This window comes from Meriones unguiculatus, chromosome 10 (assembly GCF_030254825.1).
Source record: "Meriones unguiculatus strain TT.TT164.6M chromosome 10, Bangor_MerUng_6.1, whole genome shotgun sequence".
In the NCBI taxonomy this organism is placed as follows: Eukaryota; Metazoa; Chordata; class Mammalia; order Rodentia; family Muridae; genus Meriones; species Meriones unguiculatus.
The window spans coordinates 13041097-13064126 of NC_083358.1; the positions used below are offsets into that span (position 1 = coordinate 13041097).

The following is a 23030-nucleotide window of genomic DNA, read 5'->3' on the forward strand; positions in this document are numbered from 1 at the left end:
CTGATGAGTCTCTAATAGGCCCCCAGTAGCAGTGACGTCATGCAGGGGGCCCTGTCCTCATCCCTCCTCATTATAACAATCCTATGTGGCCATAAGGACTTCCATGTTCATCACAGACACAGTTATTACATCTGTCACTCACAGTCCTATTGAATCCTTACTATATGTTATACCTTGTACCATCTCTCTCCAAATCAATGCACAATTGTCCTTCACAATTAGAACATGAAACAACACACAAAGAGTGTCAGGCTTTTGCTTGGTGTCTCAGAATTAGGAGTGTGCACAGTCAGGGTCCATGGTAACAAATGTTTTGATTAAAAATAATTAAAGCAAAGGACTAAAGAGATGGCTAAGTGGGTAAAGCGCTTGCCAGATGAATGTGAGGACCCAAGTTTACATTCCCCAGAATCCATGCAAAGCAGATTCAGTCACGTGTGTGTGTGTGTGTGTGTGTGTGTGTGTGTGTGTGTGTGTGTGTGTAATCTGACACTCCTATGGTGAGATGGGAGGCAGAGACAGAATGAATACCTGGAAACTCATGATCCAGCTAATCTGGCATATGTAGTAGCAAGAAAAAAGACCCTGTGTCACGTAAGGTGGAAGGTGAGGCCTGACACCCAGTATGTCTTCTAACTTCCACATGCATGCCTGGCACTTGTGCTGTAGATACACATGCGCGCGCGCACACACACACACACAGTTTTAAAAATTTATGGAAGAGCTGGGCAAGTGGTGTATACCTGTAATCATAATGCTTGAAGATGGGAGACTAAAAGATCAAGAATTCAAGGCTAGCCTCAATTACGTTCTGAGTTTGAGGTCAGCCTGAGCTACACAGATCTTGCATCAAAAACATTCTTCTATGAGAACACAATGAATGTGAAACTGGAAGGTCCTGGATTCTTTCAATCTTATATTGATGACTGTTCAGTCTTAGACACAACCTTGTATAAATGTATAAATCCTATTTATGTGCATCAACTTCCCATAACTGCAAGAACTTGGAGAAATTAAAAATGAGAAAATAAACGTGTCCTGAGCATCTGGGCTGCAGTTCAATTAACAGCCACAAGCAATATTTATTGCAAAAGCTTCACACCTATTAGCAAGAGGAGGGGAGAAGAAGGTCACAGCTTTGCACATAAAATACATCCATTCTTGCTCCACAGTGATCACAGGGGCTGCTGGCCAGGGGGCCTCAATGCTCTCTTTCCATCTGAATCAAGGCCAAGGTACCAGGCTTCCACATGGCCTTCTGAACTTTCTGAGAACGGTCAGAGGTTGGCTAGTGCCCAGAATGTAGGTATAACTACACTTTAAAGCCTGTGCATTTTGTAATCTGCAAATGAGGTAGAGGTGGGCTTGGGCAAGAGACAGGATACAGGCTATACAGCATTGAAATGTTCTTGGCATTTTGTTTTCTGCTTCCCCAAATGGCCAATAATTCTTTGTGTTTTTAATTAAGCTTTTGGTTTAGAAATACCCATATATGCATATTCACGGGCAGCTGTGAGAAATAATGCAGTGATCCCACATATTCTTGACCTGGGTGCCCTAATCGTAAGGACATGAAACTCTAGTACAATGTCACAGTAGGGACACTGGCAATGGTTGTCAGGCTGCACGGCACTTCTGGAGGCCCCGGGATTCCTCTGTTGCCCTCCACAGCCACCTTGCCCTCCTCACACCACCCTCCCCCCAGCTACTGGCCATTACTGATCTGTTCTCCATTTGTATAATTTTGACATATCCAGAATGTTATGTAAATGAACCCTTACAGTATATCACCCACAGGGATTAGATTTTTCCACTACCCTTTTTAGTTACTTTTTTTCCAAAAGAAAATTCATTCTCATTCTGTCTCTCTCTCTCTCTGTCTGTCTCTGTGTATACATACGTGTGTGTTTGTTGTAAGCTTAAGCATTCTAAAATTCAAAGATGCTTAGGTACATAGAGGCACAAGGTCTGGGCAGAGCTCTGTGCCGCCCTCTCAATGAGAAGTGGGCACAATACAACGAGGAGGAGAGGCCTCTATATCTGCACAAAGTGGACTTCACTCTCAAGATCTCTATACCTGAGGTTGCTGCAATAGCTCAGTCAATAACTACCTTCCTTACAACCAGAACACCTGATCTTAAGCCCCGTAAAAACGTATGTAAAAATGCCAGGCATAATGGCTTACATTTGTAATCCCAGACCTGGGAAGGCAGAGATGGGCAGATCTCCTGGGGTTCACTGACCAGCTAGCCTACCCTGCTTGGTGAGTGCCAGGGAATGTTTGGAATGATACCCGAGACTGTCCTCTGGCCTACACACACACACACACACACACACACACACACACACACACACACTCACTCACTCACATACCCATACACAATAACATCTGCCTCTATAGACCAGTGTTTATAGACATTCTGTGCAAGATGATTATGAAAATTACGTTAGATAAAAGAGTCTTCTAACAGCATGTTTATCTATAATACATATTGATAGGTGGTGCCTATTATTGCTACAAATAAACCAGGTTGAAATAATAAATATTAATTGACCTTTGGGGATTTCCTTCGGTTTTGAATCAATCTTCCTCAATACATGATACACAGTCCAGACTTCTCTAAGCAATACTTTCTGGGCCAGACCCCTGCAGCTGCTTCTGTGTGTTCAGTCTCCAATCCTGCATTGCTGAGAGGTGGGGGTGGGGGGGTGAAGAAAGAAAGAGAATGCATTGCCTCTGAGAAGTGTTCAGGCTTTGAGTGATGTCAAAGGCCTTTGAACAAGCTTTAGAAATGACATCCATATTTGTCCACTTTCTGACTTAAATTGCTTTTGGTTCAACCGCTGCCTTGAATTGCCTTGATGCACTATCATACAGGGTGACACAAAACACGGAGGAAGGAGCCGGTTGCTGGCAAGGACTGGGAAATGAAGGAGTCACTGCCTTGCTCGCCTCCTTAAGTGTTGGAAGAAATGAACACGAAGCTCACGCTGAAAGGTAATCTCTATGAACCGTGATAAGAGGAAGTGGCATTTCACACACTTCAGCCTGCCGCTTCAGCCTAGCACTTACAATAAAAGCTATTTGCATAGAGCCAACCACTTTTTAAGCTTCCTACATGCTTCCTCTTCTTCTTCCTTCTCCTCCTCCTTCTCCTCCTCCTCCCTTCCTAGGCATCCAAGTGCAATGTGGACTTGTAGAATTTCCTGCTAATAGAACCTGGGCTCTGATTTCTATCCAACAAAATGCAGAAATGGCTCCTCTGTGCTCACGTCCAGCCTCTGCTCTCTTCCTTTCTTTCCTTTTCCCTTCACCTTCTTTCTCACATCTCTTTGCAAAATCCCCCTGACTTGGGGAGAGGAATTTGAAGTTCTTGGCAAAGTTCTCTGGTGAGGAATTTGAAGCACGGGGACTTTGGATGTATTGAATAATTAAGCAGATCTGATTTGGGATCAGATAGATGGGGTACCAACCCCACCTCTGTCATGTGCCATCTGAACTCTGTCAAGCTGTTCTGCGGTCTACGCAGGTCACGTGCTCCATCCCCAGGTGCTGAGAGGATCTCAGCTTGAAGGCACTTGTGAGATTAAATGAAGGACCTCAAATGCAGTTACCAGTCCTGGGGCAGTGCGGGCTGCATCATTCTTGCTGTTATGGTTTGAATCCACAGGCTCCTGTGTGCAGACACTTTGCAGACAGGGGCGTGGTTTCAGAGAGTTATGGATGGTTTAGGAGGCAAGGCCTACTGTCTTGTGTGAGTCTTTGACGGGGATGCCCACTCGAGGTTCCTGTCTAAGCTGTCTGCTTCTTGGTGGGCCACTATTTGAGAATCTCTGACACACAGTCCTTCCGCAATGGAGGTTCCCACCACAATGCCTCCTCAGCGGCAATGGACTGAAACTACAATCCAAAAACACACCTTTTATCCCTTAAGTTATTCCCGTCAGCGAGCTGGTCACAGTGACCAGAGAAGTAACTAGTACAGATGCAAACAATATAATGGAACCTGTTCAACATGGCAACAGGCTGAGGTGTGGGGATATTCCCATCTCATTAGAACAGTGGATGTCATCCCCCCGGGTCCCAAGCACCAGGTCTCTGGGGCACATAGTCTAAGAAGAACTTGGCCCTGAAAAAAAACACAATCCAGCTCATAGACAGAATCCCCCATGTCAGGCTCTAACCATTGGCTTTGCAAATGGAACTCAGGAGTTTAACCTGACATGTGCCCTTCCCAGGCCACACCTGTGCAATTTACAGGGGACCCTCCCTGGGACTCACGCCCTTATGCTATAAGTCTGTGCAAAGGCAAAGCAAATGTAGGTGTTAAAGCAGGCATGCTATCTGTTCTCGTGCAACATGCTGCTACAAAGAGGAGGCTAGGCAGTCTATATAGATTTCTTCCTTTTCATGTGTACATACAAGGTCACTTTCTCCATGAATCAATAGTGCAATCTGAATACACAATTTTCGTGTCACTGTGTATTTTGGAGTTGATATACAGCGAAGGGAACAAGAATAACAAGGCTTTGAAGAAGTGTCAAGCTTCTGATAGCAGAATAACTTTATATTTTCTTCTTGGTCTCAACTATATCTGAGGATACAGACTAGGAGTTCACTTATGTAAAATGTCTAGAATAAACAACGTAGACATTGCATTGAGGTTTGAGTCTTGCATCTTTTCTTATCAAATGAAGTCCAGGAAGTTTTACTGGATGTCTGCTGAAAGAATTTTAGCCGTGTTTTCTTTTTAAAGTCCTCTTTATCCCACTAGTTTGCTTTCTGAGCAGAGTGGAGATGGCCGAGTTCTGTGGTTGCTGTGTGCTCTCATGCAAGCGATCCTGCATCTCTGTTCTTTCCAGGGAAAGCTGCCACAATGACTAGTCGAGCCAATAATCCTGACTACAAGCCTCAGGCTATCTGTGTCGAACAAACTGTGTGAGCATTCTTAAGCATTACGCTGTGAGATTTCACAGAGCTCAGCATAATTGTGCTCTCTCTTTAACATGCAACCGACCTATAAATTTGCTCAAGGCACTCTTTATAAGTATTTACTTTCAAAGTTATTTAATTGTTTGTTTGTTCAAAGTAAGGCAGGATGTCATATAGAGCAGGTTGCCTCAAACTTCCTGTGCAGTTGAGGGTGACCTCGAACCTCTGATCCTTTTGCCTCTCTACCTTTCAAGTTCTAGGATTACAGGTGTGTGGCACCATGTCCAGTTAAGGCAGTGCTGAGCACTGGCTTGAACTCAGGCCTTCACACATTAGGCAAAAATTCCACCAACTGTGGCTATGTCTTTACAATCCTCACAATCATCCCTGCTGCTTGCCATCAGAGGAGGAAGTGGCCATTACCCCTGTGTAGGCTTTAAAAAGGTGATTTTGCACATGAGTTAGAGCATCAAGCAAAAGAAAAAAAAAACGTTTCAAAATAAAATGGCTAGCAAAGAAACCTTACTGGCATGCTTGCCTTTGTTTTCCAGCTAGGGAGACAAGAGTATGGCTTAAAATAAAAATCAAAACACAGTGGCCTCATGTACAATTAAAAACCTTCAACCTACCTTGAAGAAACTGTCCTTTAAAAGTCTGGAAATAGAGTCTGTGCCGTATTTACCCTTGTGTCTGGTTCATAGTTGGTCCTCAAAACACATGAAGTGCTGTTAGGATCGTTTCCACTAATGAGGAACTCATGCCTTGGTTACGATAAACAGCCATGGTGACAGCAAAGCCACAGTCAACTCATATGCATAATTCCAAGAGTGATTTCAGTTCTGGACAAATATGCCTGATAATCTGATGTATGTAAAATCCTCAGGTTCGTGCTCCTCTTAATCCTCCCCACCCCAAAACCGCATCTATAAATTCCTTCTGCAAGAGACAAACAGACCAAAGTCTGTTAAGAAGTCAGTGGAATGTTGAGAAAAAAAGAGAAAGAATTCCTGGAAGCCAGCCTCCAACTGCCTCCAGCAGGCCTGCGTTTCTGAATCTGGGGCAAAGGGGTTTTTACATTTCGACTCTGCCATCTCGTCCTTGCTCCCAGCCTCCTCGTCTTGTTTACCGACCTCTCGAGGATACATTTCTCTCATTTACTATGTTTCCTTGGACAGCAACCTATGCACCTCTCAATAAATTTTGGTTTACCCAGGAGCTGACGGGCACAGAAAGCTAGATTCAATTTGTGCCGATTTATGAGACACAGGCACAACAATCCTGGAAGTTTCCTGTGGCTCACTTTATAAATTAACCCCTTATTTAAATATTCTGCAGACTTAGCACAGGCTGGGGTTGGATGGGGACCCTGTCCCAGACCAGCTTTGCTGGCCTCCTGGCGTTTCTGAGGGACTCTTCGGCACAAACAATGCAGATGTATGAGATTTATGACAAGCTGGGAAGGCTCACATGCGGTTGTTATGCAGGCCACGGCCAGAGCCATCAGAGTGGGCTTAGGGTTGCTTGAGTCCCAAGCCTCTGGAAGCTGGATTTGGGGGGGCCTGTGTGAGCAGTGTTTTGAATCAACTGACGGCTTCATTCACTCAATCTGACTGAAATATTGTGAGATGCTTTGATCTTGCCTGCACTCATTTGCGGGGAGGTTGCTGGTACTGTGCAGGTGGCTATGAGCACCTGGGTGCCCAAGTGGGGACCTGTCGGCTACACAAAACCAAGAATAAGCTCAGCCTGTCTTCCAAGGATGCCAAGATCTAATCACGGTGAAGCAAACTGAAGCTCTGTGGTACTTACATGAACGTAGGTACTTGCATAGAATACAAACTTCTCCAGAAGCTGTTAATACGAATCTTGGAGGCTGAGAAAGACTAAGTTTAGAGATGCTTAAAGGGTCAGGTAAGAGATGGGTGCAGCTTGTGTATGAGGCAAGGAGGCCCCGACAGAGGAAGTGTCCTCCGGGGTCAAGGGTCTGGCTCTCACTGAGCCAGGATCCCTAGCTTCCAGGTTCAAGCCCTCTGGCCACCCAGAGAGCCCGCGGCAGCTGCAAAGCCTGGAGGGGGGGGGGTGAAGCGCCTCCTTCTCTCACAAATTTGCATCCCCTAATCCCTTATCCTTCCTGCCCCTCTCCTCCAACTACAGCATCATTAGAGTACTGAAACGAACAGTTTGCAGATCTACTTAAACATGTTTACAAGGATTGCAGGGGGTGGGGTGGGGGGGGTCTGTTTGATAAATAATGGCTGCAGGGGGTGAGGATGGAGCTGGGAGAGGAGGAAAGAGGAGCGACAGGGACAGTCATTTACAGTGGCAAGGAGGTAAGGTACGCTCTGACTCCCAGGGGGCCTGAGTGGCTCTGATGTTCCCTCCAATCCCAGCTGATGCTGTCCTGCTTGGCCAAATCGACCTGAACAGCCCAGAAGGCCATGCGGCCGTACCTGTCAGCCCCAATCCGCGCTGCAGAAATTTTGTTAGGAAAATAGATGTACCAAGATTCAATTTTTTCGATTGTCTGAAGGCTTAATTTAGTGACCTTGGAAAGTGTCTCTTGGAGGTGAAGGAAGAGGCTGGGAGTGTGCCTGGGAGGATATGTGGGAAGGACAGGGCTTCTCTGGTAATGGATAATTTATTTACACTTAATTTTCAGGGCTTTGAGGGAAGCCATGAAAATGGTCAGATAGCTACTGCCATTCTCTTTCAAAAGCAGAAGGGGGAACTATATGGGAAAGAGAGGTGAGAAAGAGAGAGGAGAGGAGGAAGAAAGTGCGAGAATGAGAGGTAATGGAGAGAGGAGAGAGAGAACATAAGCACAAAGACTTTTTGAAACTATTGTATGTTTTTATTTTATTTTTTATTGGGGTATGTGTATGTGTAGGGGCAGAGAAGGACACTGGATCCCCTGGAGCTGGAGTTACAGGCGATTGTGAGCTGCCCAACATGGGTGCTAAGTCCTGAAATTGGGTCCTCTGAAAGAACAGCAGCAAAATCTCTTAAACACTGAACTGTCTCTCCAGCCCAAGGCCAAAAACTTCAGAAAAACATGTGTGATAAATGTACATATGCATAAATACATATAAAGTATAAATATATAAATATATGTATAAATAAATAGGTATTATAAATGCACATATGTATTATAAATATATGTGTGTATATGTACATACACATATGTATTATAAATGTATATATGCACATACACACATGTATTATAAATGTATATATGCATTACAAATGCATGAATATATGCATACATGTGAAAGAGAAATAGAGTGGAATAACTGTGTATATCTGACACCCAAAGATTAAAGTTCCTTGGAAGTTGCTAGTTTCCTTCCTTCCTTCTTTCCTTCTTTCCTTCTTCCTTCCTTCCTTCCTTCCTTCCTTCCTTCCTTCCTTCCTTCCTTCCTTCCTTCCTTCCTTTTATCACAGCTGCTGTCACTGGCGTATTTCACAGGGAGCTTGATTCTATGGCTGCGTCATTCCTGCCAGGACTGTGTGTGTGCATTGGAAGTCTTACAAAAGGCTGTGCTGCTGTGCTCTGGACAGTTTTGTTCACTGGCATGGCACCAGAAGGGAGGTGCTTATGGGAAGGGGTTGCATCTGTTCTGAGAGTTTCCATTCCCACTCCGGTCCTCACTGACCCCAGAATCCTGACTGCATTCTCACTCTCCCTCAGCTGGGAGGGATAATGACCCCTGCGTGGACTGAGCTGTCAAATGTGGTGTGATTCTAGAACCTTCAGAGAACCTGACATGGGGATGATGGTTAATTTTCTGTGTCCGGTTGGCTAAGCCCCTGGTTGTGCAGCTGCTTGGTTCCATAGATTTCTAGGTGTTGCCAGTGAGGCTATCTAGAGATGAGCCTAACGCTTGAGTTGAGAGACTAGGTTGCCAGGTGAGTGTCCTGTGGAAAGCTTGAAGGGAACAAGAGGCTGAGTAAGAAACAATGAGGTAGTGGAGAAGTAGTTAGGATGGTAAAGCTCCTCTGTACAAGCGTTAAGCCCTGAGTTCTGATCCCACGTAAGACATAAGAAGCTAGGGGTGTCCCTGTGCCCCAGTACTGTCGACAGGGCAATATTAGAAGCATAGGGGCATTGCTGGGGCTTGCTGGCTGCCAGCCTAGCTGAAAAGTAATGAACTCCAGGTACAGCAAGAGACCTTGCAGAGATTAATGGAGGTCTCTTGCTATCCTCTATAACCAACCTTATGGTTCACATGTCCACCTGTGCCACATGCACCACACATACATGCACACACCAAAAGAAAGACTGAGTCTGTTTTTCTCTGGCAGGCCTTCTCTATGACTTCCTTTTTAGCTAGGACATTGGTACAGACAACAGACAGACCTTGGGACAGACAACAGCACTGAGTCCTCTGTTTCTTCAGCTTCTAACTGCAGAACTTGGAACTTCTCTATCTCTCTGGCGGCTAGCTCCCTCAGTCTCTGTCCATGGCATCTATAACAGCACATTGGTATCTATGTCTGTCTCGCGTGCTCATTCTGTTGTTACTCGACGCTGACTAGTACACATGGCTAGTTTTTACATTGGGTGCTTATGCCCCAAAAAGTCACACTGAGAACAGATCAGGTCTCTAAACCTGTTTACTGTTGACATTCCACCTCGGTGAGAGGGAAGTAGGGAAAGAGAGTCGTTGGGCAATCGCCTGATGTCCAGGCACTGCTCTCAGCTATTTTTATGCAAACTAGCCTTAATTGCTTTATGGGTGGGGACTCTGGGAGGTGCTAGGCTGACAAAGGTTAAGGGAAGGGGCTCCTTCTATACAGTCACAGGGGAGGCCATCATCCACAATGGATGGAGACTTTCTGGAGTGGCTGCTTTAGGGTCACCTACATTTCTGCTTATAACTCTCTCATGCTCTATAAGGAAGGCAAATAAGCATGTCGGTTTCTTGGGTAAATTTTGCTGGCATCTTACTTGGTGTGCCCTTGGAAACCTCAGGAAGAAGGCGTAGACCTTCTTCTAACTTCCAGCAATGGGGCAGTTTGGCACGGGAAGAGTGCAGGGCTATAGGCCTGTTACTCCAACAAGCTCCCTCACCTCTGCGGGTTTTCCATTTCTCCATTTGTATAAGAAGGGCCACACCAACATTTTACAATTAACACAAGGATGCTTGTACAGTGTGGAGAATGTGGCTCAAAGGACGGTGCTTTGAGTGAATCACAAGGCTTTGAATCCAGCTGGGTCCCAACTCAGCAAAATTGCAAATGAAAATAGAATGCCCACTCTTTAGAGTTGGAGAATTAGGATGATGGCAACCACGGTGAAGGAAAATTCTCCAAACATTCTTGGCACACAGCGTGGGCCATATTTAACGGAGGGTACAAGAAGGGACCTGATGCTTAATGACACGCTAAGTGATGTTTATTGATAGTATACAAGTGCTAGTCTGTGGCACACAGTAGGGCCTTCGAAAGTAGGGTTTTCTACAGTAAATTTAAACCAGTATGTGCTTATATTCCGGTGTCAATTAAAAGAGCCTGGAGCAGTGCTGGATACATATCAGACGTTTCCTAGATTGCAAGGAGCAGCAATAACGACTGGGATGGTCAGATCTTTACACACAGGCCTTCCTTGTCCCCTAGCATAGCTTCCTCCATATGCAGAGTCACTTCCAGCTTTGCATCCCACATTTTCAGCGTCCCCACTCATGTCCATTCAATCTCCCCTCCTCCCCGCCCCCGCCACCTCTGGAGGCTGATCTTTATTGTCATCCTCTTTGCCACCATGTGACAGGCAATGGGAGCCAGGCCTTGGGAGTTCCTAGGCCCCATGGGGTGTTCAGATTGGATTAGCTGGCATCCTTCCTTGCGTCTGTCACTTGCTGCCTCTTCTGTTGTTGGCAGGGGTGTCATTAAGGCCTCATGGCCTGAGGAGTTAATAGAGACACTCAGGCTCTCAGTCACCAGTGCCTGCAGCAATTCGCACCTATTGATACCTGGCAGCTAATTCCCCTTCATGACCTGACACCTTCACTGTGGGTTCGTCCCCCACTTGTCAGTCAGCTAGTCCACCCCCTCAGTCTCACAGATACATCCCCAAAGCCCACTCCTAACGAGGAGGCAAGGGTGGGCCTGTCCCTGACCGATAGCAGCATCACTGCCTGGCACATGGATGTGATTTCTCTCTGCTTCTCTCCCATCTCACCTTGGGAGGTGCTTCCAGTCCTGGGGTCTCCCTGTCCTTAAATTAGCCAGAGGTGTGTTAGGACAAAAGTGAAGACGAGAAATGGGGTCTAGAGATTACACCTGGCCCTCAAGCCCATCATTCAGCCATGAGTTTCAGGAACTCTCCTTCTTCTGATCACCATCACACCTCGCCTCCAAAGCCTCCTCTGAAGGGCTCTGAAACCAGAGGACAGTGATGAAATATGAAGGAAGGAAATGGGGGGAGTTAAGGCCAGCACCCTTGTATATAGACAAAGACCAGGCTGGATTCCATGAGACCTGATCCCAAAACACCAAAAGGAACTAGGAAATAAAATGCAACATTGGCTTCAAAGGCTAAAATGAAGGCCTAGGGGAATGGGCTAGCATATAAGGCCCTTGTTGAGGAACTTTGAGGATATGAGTTTGGATCCTCAGCATCTAGGTAACAGTTGTGTGTGGCAGTGCATGCTAATACCAATTAATGCCAGTGGGGCCAACAGGTGGGTCCCAAGGGGCTCATCCCAGGGGTGAGATCCAGGCTTAGTGAGAGATCCTATCTTAAAAACTAAGGTGAACAGTAACAGCGGAAGACACCAATGAAGATGCTGACCCCTGGCTTACACACACACAAACACAGACACACAGACACTCACAACTACACTGCAGATGTCTTTTAAAGTGTGAGACAATGCTTCTTTCTCCTAGGGGATTCCCACCAGCCTGGGCTCCACTAACTTTAAGTGCTCATTTGCACAGGTGTGTGTACATTTATCTAAATTCCTTAATCCGAGAGGGCCACAGCTGTGTTATGAAACACTGTCTACTCCACCTCAGCTAAGGCTGCCATTAAACATTTGTGGGGGTAGACCGCGTTTCAGTCGTTCTGCCGGTCCGCAGACAGGTGACTCTTCTCTGTCCGCAGAGTCCCGGATGGCGCCTATGCAGCCATGCCTGCCATTACGTTTTTCTGCTGTAGGAACCACTTGCCTTATTTCAACACGGGAGAGTGGATGTGGCAGGATTCTGGGTTACTTCACACAAGGGGCTGCTAGACAATAATGGGGTGAGCAAGCCCCTCCCCTCTTCTCGGCCGCAGCCCTCCCACCCCGCCTCAGTGCCTGGCAGCCCCAGCTGTGGCGCGCAAACATCTGCGGGCATCATAAAAGCATTCTATACACTTGCAGCCAAGTCCTGACCTTGTGACCACTTCCACCATTAGATTTGAATGACCTCAGCAGCCGGGCTGAAAGGCCTGAGTATTAATTCACGGAACCGCAAGCTCAATTTAAGATTTAATTTGAGATAACGAGGAGCTCCTGAAAGTGTATTCAAACTTGTAAGCATGTCGTAGACCCTCTCTCCCTGTTTTTCAAGTTGAATATGAATCCAGGATTCGCTTTAGCAGATTTATTTACAAATTTACAAAAAAAAAAGGAGCCTCCTTCCTCTTTTTCGGAGTGTGTGTGTGTGTTGTGGCTGTTGTTTAATGACAGCCTTGGAGGAGGTTCAGTGCTTCTCCTTTCTCATTTACAAATGGCTGCCCTTTAAGGATTACCTTTGAATTCCATTACATTCCTGAAGAGAAAGCAGGCTTCCCTAGGAATCTCCCCCATCCTCCGCTTGGAGTCCAATCTGAATAGGACGAAGCGTTCGTGGGCTCAGCAGACACTGTTTCTTGAAAGCTGCCTGCCCTGAAGCTCTCGGAAAGAAAGAAGGTGTGTGTGGAGATTCCAAGCCTGTGCCAGCCATTTGGTACCGCTTGGTTCTGGTGAATGTCTAAATTCTGAAGATTTTAGTCCTAACATATTTAAAATTCTGGCCGGAGATGGGAATTTTGCTTAGTTTCATCAGAATTTTCCATGCTTGACAGTTGGCTCTAAGATGGAAAATTCTAGCTAGAGTGAGGAATGGTTTGCTTCAGGCTGAAAAGCCAGAATCCAGGATGCTGGATGCATCTGGTGCTAGGCTGGGCTGGGCGTATTTTGCAGTTTTTCAAGGAATTGGTCCAGCTTCAGAATCAGAGGCTCACAGTGTGAGCAAGATGGTTTGGCGGGTAAGAGTGGGCATGAAAACCCTAGTTCAAATGCCGGTCACCTACAGGGAGCAGGAAGGTAAGGCGAAGCACATACCTGTGAGGTACATGTGTGAGGGTCACTGGGTCTTCCTGGTTGTTCATCCAGCTGCAGGCCCTGGCAGAGCTCGTGCTTTGTGAGGATGGGGTGGACTGTGACAGAGCAGGAACCTGGCATCCTCAGCTGACTTCTGCATGCAAGGTAAGGCGAAGCACATACCTGTGAGGTACATGTGTGAGGGTCACTGGGTCTTCCTGGTTGTTCATCCAGCTGCAGGCCCTGGCAGGGCTCGTGCTTTGTGAGAATGGGGTGGACTGTGACAGAGCAGGAACCTGGCATCCTCAGCTGGCTTCTGCATGCGCTCACCTGCCCACCTATGTTCCCATACACCGTACACATTCAGACGTGTTTCAGGAGCTGGATGAAAACGGGGCGCAGAATGGCTCATAGCACAGTTAACCCCTGGAAGAGAGGTCTATACCCCGGAGGAGGTGCTGGTGTGGAAGGGCTAGGGCAGAGCCCGGGCAGAAGCAAGGACAGGGTTGTGTTCATGCCAGACTGAAAAGCAGCTTAGGCCTCCTTTTCAGGAAGGCCTTGCAGCTTCAGGTGCTGTCCTTCCAGGGAGTCCCTGGATCCAGAGAGCTGCCATTTCTCAAGGTCATGTTCTTCCTGGGCTAGTCTACGTAATAGTCTAAGCAGAGGCCCAAAAGTCTGGCTGTACTGACCCAATGGAGATCAATTCTGATGGGCCCTTGATGCTCAAGAACTTCCCATGGCGTGAGCTGAGACATGCAGGCCTGTTAGCTCAGCTCAGCTTGGCCTCCATCCACTCCATCTTCACCAACTTCCCTTCTACAGGTTCTAACTCATCCTCAGCGATGCTCTACATTGAAAGGTCTATAGACTGGAGTTCCCTAACTGCCCAATGAGGTTTCTCGATTGCAGAGATGAGTGATCCTCAGAAGGCTTGCCCTCATCAGAAAACCATGAGGGGGAAAGGAGTACTGTGCCCCGGGGGAGTGGAAAGAAGTGGCAGGTCAGGAAGTCTTGGGAGATATAGGTAGAAGTCAGGAGCAGCTTATCTGCACAAGGCCAGTTTGCCTACACACTGAAGTCGTAGTCCCAACCCCCAGGAGTGAAGGACTTAATGGGGGCCAAACTTGAGCTACTTGTTGACATAATTAGTGCTGGCTCCGACCAAGGGATTCTGGAGCCAATTTGGCAGGGGCTTCTGAGTTTTGATTGGCAAATTTGAGGCAAAGTTCAGCCAAGTTCTATATCTATTTTGTACTGTGCCTTATGCACGTTGAGAGACGCCAACCCTTCCGATAGATTTCCAGCTTTATGGTTGTTGGTAGCTGAAGATATTAGCTCTTTACGTAGACAAATGCTTCTGGCAGGCCAGCGTGCACTAGGAATGGGAGGAATGCCTGCAGGTTCCTCTGAAAATTAATATAATATGCCGCATTAATCAGAATTCTATCAAGTCTACACACTTGGCCTAGGCTTAAGAGGCAATACTTTGAAATTGCAGTTGGCTAAAGCTTCCTTATTCTTGGAGAATAGGAGTCAGAGTTTGTGAGAAAAAAAAAAAAGAACAGAGCTAGCGTTTAAGAATCAGAAAGAGGAAGAAGGTTTAAGCAACTTTAATTCCGTAGCTCCACCGTCCACCAGGGGCTGCAGAGCCTTATGGAAGATTTGACCTCCACAATGGCGCAAACTTAGCTGGGCTCAGAGGTGGCTGAACAAACCCCCAGGCCAACTCAGGGTTGCTTTCAGCCTTGTCTCAAGGCTAGGGTATTGACCTGTCTGTCTCTAATGATAACTTACTTCAGCTCTTGCGGGGGAATCTTAGTGATCTCTTACCATGTCACACATGGAACCAGGTGATGGAGAACATTTGAAAGACAAGGATGACAACACATGGCACCTAACGACGTGAGTTAAAGGTGGGGCTTGGGCGATGGCTGAGTGGGTAAGGCAGTTGCGGCACAAGCAGGAGGACTGGGGTTCAGAACTCAGTAACCTGTGTACCAGCTGGGCAGGTGCGGGAATGTTAGTGTATGTAATCCCAGTGCTTCAGAGACAAGATTTTCAGGACACACTGGCTGTCTAAAGCTCCGTCTTCGTCAAGAGTCCCTGCCTCAGTAAAGAATGTGGAGAGCAGTAGAGGATGGCACAAGCCTCCACATACAAGCACACACATTTGTAGCCAGATAGGAAATATGCCCATTTGTATTTGAGCATGCATACCAGACACACATACACATGCAAATAAATAAAAGGATATCTTCTCCCCAAACCAAAAGACTCTGAGCCACCAAGTAAGAGGTACCTTCGTTCCTTTATAGAAAAGCTGCATATGACAGACACATGACACAGTGGTGCCCTACACATCAGCATTTGGTCATGCCTTATAATGTGACTCAGCTTCATCTGTGTTCATTATTATAACTCCATGCCTAAGAGATGGATAGTTTTAAAGACAAAGGGCCAGGCTTTTGTGGAAACGCCCCCAACCTCTCCCTGTATTAAAAAAAAAAAAAAAAAAAAAAAAAAAAAGAGTGGCTCCTTCTTGTCTGGTACACTTCAGTAATTGGCAGGATTTTGAGTAAGCTCTTTTAAAAGCCCTCCGTTTCTATTTTCACATTAAACACACTTGCAATATCTATTAAAAGCACAAACACTGAGGAACACACCAAGACTACCAATGAGCCAACATCTGGAGGCTCCAATACATCAGGAAGGAGGAAGCGAGCGCTTGTGTAGTTTTATGTCTGTGTGTGTGTGTATGTGGGGGAGGAGTCAATGCTACAAGAGAAAATGGTGTACCTCTTACCTCCTCCCTCAGCCCTGTGTATGAAACTTCTGTATGAACTAACTGTAGCTCAGGGTTCATCCAAAGAGGACAGATTCAGGATTTGACAGCATCGACAATTGCTGGGCTGGGCCTTCGTTTGGAGGAGTCTTTATGCTGAAGCACAAAGGCAAGGCAGAATAGATGCAAGGATGACTCTATTGTGCTGTGATTTCTAGGACTCCTTTGCTTTGCAGTCCTTTGATGAGTGTCTGGCATCCCAGGGAGGATGCACAAGGTCACACGGGGGGGCCTTGGGAACATCTGGGAGAGGGCAAGGCCAGTGAGTGGGCTGGAGAGAGGGCCTCGAGGCCCCAAAGAGATTTTACAAGCTATTTTCAAGGTTACATTTGGGCAGCCAGCCAGATGTGTGAGCGTGAACTTGCAGGCAGCCAGACAAGGGGCACTGGGACCCTGGCAGAGGGGCTGCCGGCAGCCGCATTTGGCTCAGACACAGAGCTTCTGCAGCTCTTTCACCTCTTTCCAAATGTCTTTAAAAGCACAGGAAGGAAAGGGAGGACTGAAGCTCGGGGGTAAGAAAAAGGAGCTATAATTCTGCTGAAATCTTCTTCCAGGAACTTCCCCTGTCCCCACAAATGTATGTTTTGGATAAGAGTTTGTGTACTGGGTTAAGGGAGATAGCTCATGTTCTGAGATTCCGAATTCAGTCTGTCAGTCAGGGTCCAGGCAGGAAGCAGTGGGGTGCCTTCAGATACCAGGAGTGCTAGAAAAAGGCGAGTGCTAGAAAAAGGCGCTTGCAGAGCTTGATTGTAGGGCTTTAGGGATGTGGGCGGTTTTGTGAAGTATCAGGAGCTTCTAAGAGCAGGCAGAACAGGCAGAGCAGGGGGGAGAGAATCTTCTAAAGAGGGAGACAGTCAAGCTCACCCGGAGGGAATGAGCCTGGAGACTGTAGAAGCTGACTTTGCTCTGCCCAGTGGTAGCCACTCTTGCTTACCTAACCTGAGGAAGAGGTAAGAGGTCAGGCTCCCAGGCAGGGCGATGGGGGAAAACTAGGGAGAGAGGTGCCTACTGTGGACTGCACACCAGTGAGAACTCAGGGGCTTTTTCCACAATAAAGTAAGGCATGTTTTTCTAAACGGTACCTGTTATCGGAGAACACTGGTGCTAGTGTGTGGGCATGCGTGCGTGTGTGCACGTGTGTGTGTGTGTGTGTGTGTGTGTGAGTGTGTGTGTGTGTGTGTGTGTGTGTGTGTAGCCAGATGTCCTGTGAGTTCTGGGATTGTGGACTCTCCCTATATGCATCCACCTTTTACACGGGTTGTGGGGATTCGAACACGAGCCTACAGGTTTGTGCAGCAGCCATTGTTTTGTCAGTGAACCATTTCCGGAACATCAAGTGGTCTTTACCCAAGCTGCTTATGTGTCCCCTTTTCTGATGCAGATGTGTAAAAACTCAACGCTTTCAGGGTTTATTTATTTATTTCTTGAAAGAGGGACAATTTTGGTAGTTTCGAAAGTAGGACATAGGGATTAAACACACACAGACACACAGACACACACATACAGAGCGAGTTCATTTGAATTAGCATGGAAAATGCTTTTTTTTTTTTTTTTTTAGGAAAGAGAACACAGCTCATGTGGGGGATAAAGAAGAGAAGGGGAGATGAAAGAAAATAATATTCCAGACAGATGCATGTTGAAAGTATTCCAGTGGAAGCACATTTTGCCAAAATTCTCCAGGAGAAAGAACTAGAAAGGTTTCTTGGCACGGACCCCAGTGGCCAGCAAAGGGAAGGCCCAGCCAAGCTCTGTGGCAGCCTGTGATGACACTGTCAGGCACCAAAGACACAGTCACAGTCTAATGTGCCACCACAGTTATGTTACTAAATGCAGATATTCAAACACAAATGGAAAAGGCAAACTCGGGGCAGAAATGGCAGGTGCTTTAAGCCGAGCGAGACACAGGATCATCTGCAGACACGGGGTGGGGCTGCCAGCCCCAGGAAGGTTCAAATCCTCCATACCTTCTAATATAGATTAATGGCGTGCTCAGGCAAGCGGCTACCAACTTGCTGAATTGCTGACCGCTTGAAATTAGCAAAGGTGGCTGCTAAGTAAAGGAAGGAAGGAAGGAAGGAAGGAAGGAAGGAAGGAAGGAAGGAAGGACAAAATAAGATGAGCTGAATATGAATGTGCCTCTCTCATCCTTGCCTGACATATGACAAACAAAATTAGCCATGACAAAGAAAGCAACAAGTCCTAGGTGGTAAAAAAAAAAAGATCTAGTGAATATGAGTAATCTCCATGGTGGCCTTTGCTGCTGCGGATAAGAACTTGGGGTTGGCACTGTGGCCCAGTGGTAGAAGCTCACGGATTGCAATCATGATACCCTTGGTTCCATCTTCAGTAATGCCAAACGAAACCAAATCACAAGCCATTGACTTGAGGTTGTACTGAACATGATTTATGGCCTGGGGAGATGCTGGCTGCGAAAGTGTAAGGACCTGATATTCCCAGAACCCACATAAAAAGGCATCACGTGTCTGCAAACTGTAGCGCTGGGGTGGTGGGCAGAGAAAGGAGGATGGCTGGGGATAGGTCATAGGCTAGCTCCAGGTTAACTGAGAGGTCCTGTCTCAGGGGAGTAAGATTGAGAGGCACGCACCCACACACTGCTGTCCTAATGTTATCTCTGTTGCTGTGATGAAATAACCTGACAGAAAGCAACTTAAGGGAAGGGAGGAAGGGAGGAGAGGTAGGGGGAAGGGCTGGAAAGAGAGAAGGGAGGGAAAACTGTGACTGGAACGTAAAATCAATCAATAAATTAATTAATTAATAAAAGGTGGAATAACACATTTTTTTAGTAACCTTAAGAAAATGTGAGTTTACTTCAGTTTACAGTTCTAGGTTACAGTCAGAAGAGTTAAGCCTACAGCAAGTTAAAACAGCTAATCCCACCCCCATCCACAGTCTGGAGCAACTAGAAATGAAGACGTGTGTGTTTATTGCCCAACCAGCTCTCCCTACTCTGGAGAGAATCTGGAAGTCCAAACTAGGGAGGGTGCTACCCATCTTCCGACTGACTCTTCCCCTATCAATTAAAGCAATCAAGAGCATGCGCCCACGGACACGTCTGTGGGCCAACCTGACCTAGATGATCCCTCCTGGAGCCTCTCTTCCCTGGTGATTGTAGGTTGTCTAAAACTGACAGTGAAATTAAACTATCACAGGATCTCTGTGGAGATGTTTGCGTGTGTGTGTGTGTGTGTGTGTGTGTGTGTGTGTGTGCGCGCGCACACACACACACACACACACACACACTACACACTTTGCTATCCACACGTGTATGTATTTCAAAGCCACAGCACAGCAGAACTCTACTGGCATGATTACATCTCTTCCTACTCTCGACAAAAATGTGTGTGTCCCCAGAAATTAGAACACGTTGTCCCAGAAGTCGGTGAAACTCGGCTGGAGCACTTCACTCTCTTCTGGTCGCCACCTTAGACAAACGTTATTAATCTAACACTTGAAAGGTATTAAGGACAGCGTGGCTGTTGGTTGGTTTTCCAGCTTAAAAGTCTCAATATTCTTCAAAGGGCTGTATACCTCTGGCTTAGTGGGGGGAAGTTGCGGGGGAAGAGGGGTGGGAGGGAGGCAAGGGAAATTAAAAGAAAGAAAATTACACGGGAAAAGGATTTAGGCTCTGAAGTCTGTGAGGTGGAAGACTGACTCTAGGACAGTAAAACTGTAAAAATTTAGAAGCAGTATTAAAGGGAAATCTGCCTGCTACCTCAGCCCTCAGGAGATTAAGTAGTCTGGGGACTCCTGGGTTCAAGGCTAGCTAGGCTACACAGAGTTCAAGGCCAGCCTGTGGGTTTTAGCCAGAGCCTGTTAGAACAAAAGCATAAACCAAAAGCAAGGAAAATTTAAGCTGCCAAGTATTTTTTTTTCCTTAAGAGCTATCAAGTAATTATGAAAAAAAATCTGCATGCAAATTGAAAATAACAACTTACAATGAAGTAGGTATTTTGCCCATAGCTAGCTGGAAATCAGAATTTAGCACAGAGTTATCCTAGGGTAGATTCCTTAATTATGTTTACCACCAAGATTCACAATATTTTTATATTTTATTTTCATTTTTCTACTTTTCACACAAATCTAAAAGTGAGTCAGAAATCTTTTTTTAAAGCTACATCTGCTTAGGGGCTGGGGAGAGAGCTTGGTTGGTAAATTGCCTGAAGCACAAATATGAGGGCCTGAGTTTGGACCCCAGTGTTTGCATTTAAAGCCGAGTCTGGCAAAGCATGCCTATAAGCCTATCGCCAAAGAGGTAAGATAGGAACATGTCTGGGGTCTCATGTTCCCCATTCTTCTGATGTCATCTTGCCTCCTTTGAACACCTATAGTCTCCAAATTTGACACCAGTGACTCTTTGTATACAGTATATATTGGTGATTACTCTGTGTTGGGCCTCATGATGATTGGGGGTATTGGAGTTCAAAAGAAGATGGCACCCATTCTCCTTCACAAAATCCTTACTGTGTGACGGGTGACAACAAAAAAACAAATTGACAGTTTTGATGGTCACCCTTTATTGAGAAATTACAATCTGCTTCCTGCCATTTATTGCAAAACCCCACTTATTTCTCCAAATTACCCTACCAGGTAAGCAAGCGAAAGAGAGAGTTTACCCTGACCAATTCTAACAGATTAAAGTTTGTCAACTTGATCCCAATGTGATGGTATTTAGACATGGGGTCTGTGGGAGGTACTGAGGCTTACCTGAGTTCATGAGGGTGGGAATGCATCTTTCTCTCTCCACTGTCGCCTTATGCTGCCCTTCTCAGACAGGTTTGCTATTCCTGCTCTAAGGTACTGTGCTTCCCAAGTGCCATCTCGCACTGACAAATGACACCCTTGGAACAGCCTGGGCAGATGAGCCCCCTGGCTAGTGTGACAACCCTCCCTGATAGCAGAGATGGAGAAGAAGTACCCTAAGTATTCGTGATAGGAAGAAGTAACGAATAACTGGCACTGCCCAAAGTGACCTGAAGCTTTCGAGTTACAAAAGGGGGTGTGTGGTGTGGATAAGCGGCTGAAGATATGCCTCAGCAGTTAAGAGCATTTGCTCGTCCTCCAGGGAACCCAAATTCGTTTCCTAGCACCCACATCAGGAGTCTCACAACTGTCTACACCTCCAGCTCTGGGGATCCAGTACCCCTTCCGGCCTCTGCGGGCACCTAAACACAAGCACAGAAATAAAAACATAGAGAAAGAGAAAGAAATGGTGGCGGGAGTAGTGAAGGACTTGGAGAATCAAACTGCGGAGCTCTGGAACTGCCAAAAGTTCTGTGCAACTTCCACACGTGATTGCTTGAGGTCCATCTGTCCTGCTTTAGAGGGAGGAGAGAGAGAATGGATGTGGCAGACACAGTGAACATACATGGTGATGGTGGTCTAGGGATCTGAATGGTCTAAGAGATGGAATTCTCCCAAATGACTTGTCTAGCCCAGACAGCCTGTGATTCGCAGAGACAATGGGGATGTGGTTGATAATTATGGAAATCTTTGCAACATTCACCTGCGTGTGAGAGTGAATGCCACAAGCCTCCACGTCTTTCTATTTTTCCAGCTTGCGACTCAAGTCCCTGCAGGTACATGTGTGAAGGGGCTGCTTGCTCACACTCGCCTGCTTGATCACACTCACTGTTCTTACCGAGTGAAGGTGGGAAAGTCAGACCTCACCTCACCGCGGACGGCTGCTGCCCCTTCCCTTGCTCATACAGCCCAAGAGAAGCCCTGAGATGGGCCCCAAAGTCTTGCTGATTAGAGTAGGCTGGCCGGCCAGCGATTTCAGGGATCCTCCTGTCCCCACCGAGCCCTGGGATGACAAGTGTGTGCCACCACACCCGACTGTTTTTGTTTTTTGTTTTTTAATGTGGGTACTGGGGATAGAACTTGGGTCCTCACGTTTGCAGGGCAAGCACTTCACCAGCTGAGCTATCCCCGCAGTCCCTGGCATACAGGTCTTTATGTTTTAATTTGTCTAAATTCAAACATCCACGTGTGACTCAGCCGATGCTGATTAGAAGTTGTCCCGTTTCCGTCTAAGGGACGTTCCTTGGCACCAGCCATAAAACGTCCTTAGGTGAGATTGAGTTGTGTTATTTTGTGGCTCCTCACTTTTCGCCACATTTGAAGCAGGTTTTAGCCCCTGCCATTCATTAAGAACAGCCTAGAAACAAAAACATTTCAGAGAAACTCGGGCACTGGATGGTAAAGCTGTCATCTTTTTACATGGCCTCATGATTCAACGATTAATGGGCCTTAAAACAATCATAAAGCATCAAGGCCTCTGCTCAAGCTTGGAGCGAGGGTGGTTTTACTTGGGCTCCAATCTTCTCGTTTGAGATTCATTGTGTGTCACGGGGCTCTGTAAACACTTTTAAGGATTCTGACATTGTGGTATGAGATGCTGTTAATCTGTTCCCTCCCTGACCTTCACTGGCCAGTGTCGGGGTGCGACTGGGTGGAAAATTCATGAAAACAGCAAGGATGCACTCTGTGACACAGACTAGGACACAATAAACCTAAATAATGGCTATCATGTGCAGATTCCGATTCGATGAACTGAATCAACAAAGAGACACTGAACAGCCGGGCCGCACCACGCTCTCAATGGCGGACACTTGCACATTGGGTATCTTATACGCATAACTGCAGGACAAACACGTGGTGTCAACATGAGTGCCCCCATTTCGCAGATCAGAATACTGATGACTAGACAGATGGTTAATATGGTAGAATTCAAACCCAGGTTCTCATTCCTTCACAAACAGCCCTTTTTTTTTTTCTCTCATATGCAACTGCTACATGTTAATGGTTTGCTGATGGTTGAAGACATACTTTATTTTCCTTTTCTTTTTTACAAGTTTTTTTTTAAACGTGTCTGAGTGTTTGGCCCGTATATATATATATATGTACAGCACATGCCTGCAGTGCCCACAGAGGCCAGAAAGAGATG

The 23030-nt window shown here is 46.4% G+C and overlaps 1 protein-coding gene across 3 annotated transcripts in view; it reads right to left on the minus strand.

Annotated features, from left to right (window-relative positions):
- Wwox (WW domain containing oxidoreductase) overlaps positions 1 to 23030 on the minus strand; it is a 906316-nt gene that overhangs the window by 320715 nt on the left and 562571 nt on the right. The window contains exon 9 of one of the 3 annotated variants that reach the window (XM_060391914.1): positions 13243 to 13404. The exons of the other annotated variants lie outside the window; for them this stretch is intronic. Within the exon in view, the coding sequence (XP_060247897.1) occupies positions 13243 to 13404 (162 nt within the window). The remainder of the gene's footprint in view (positions 1 to 13242; positions 13405 to 23030) is intronic. 3 annotated transcript variants of the gene reach the window in all.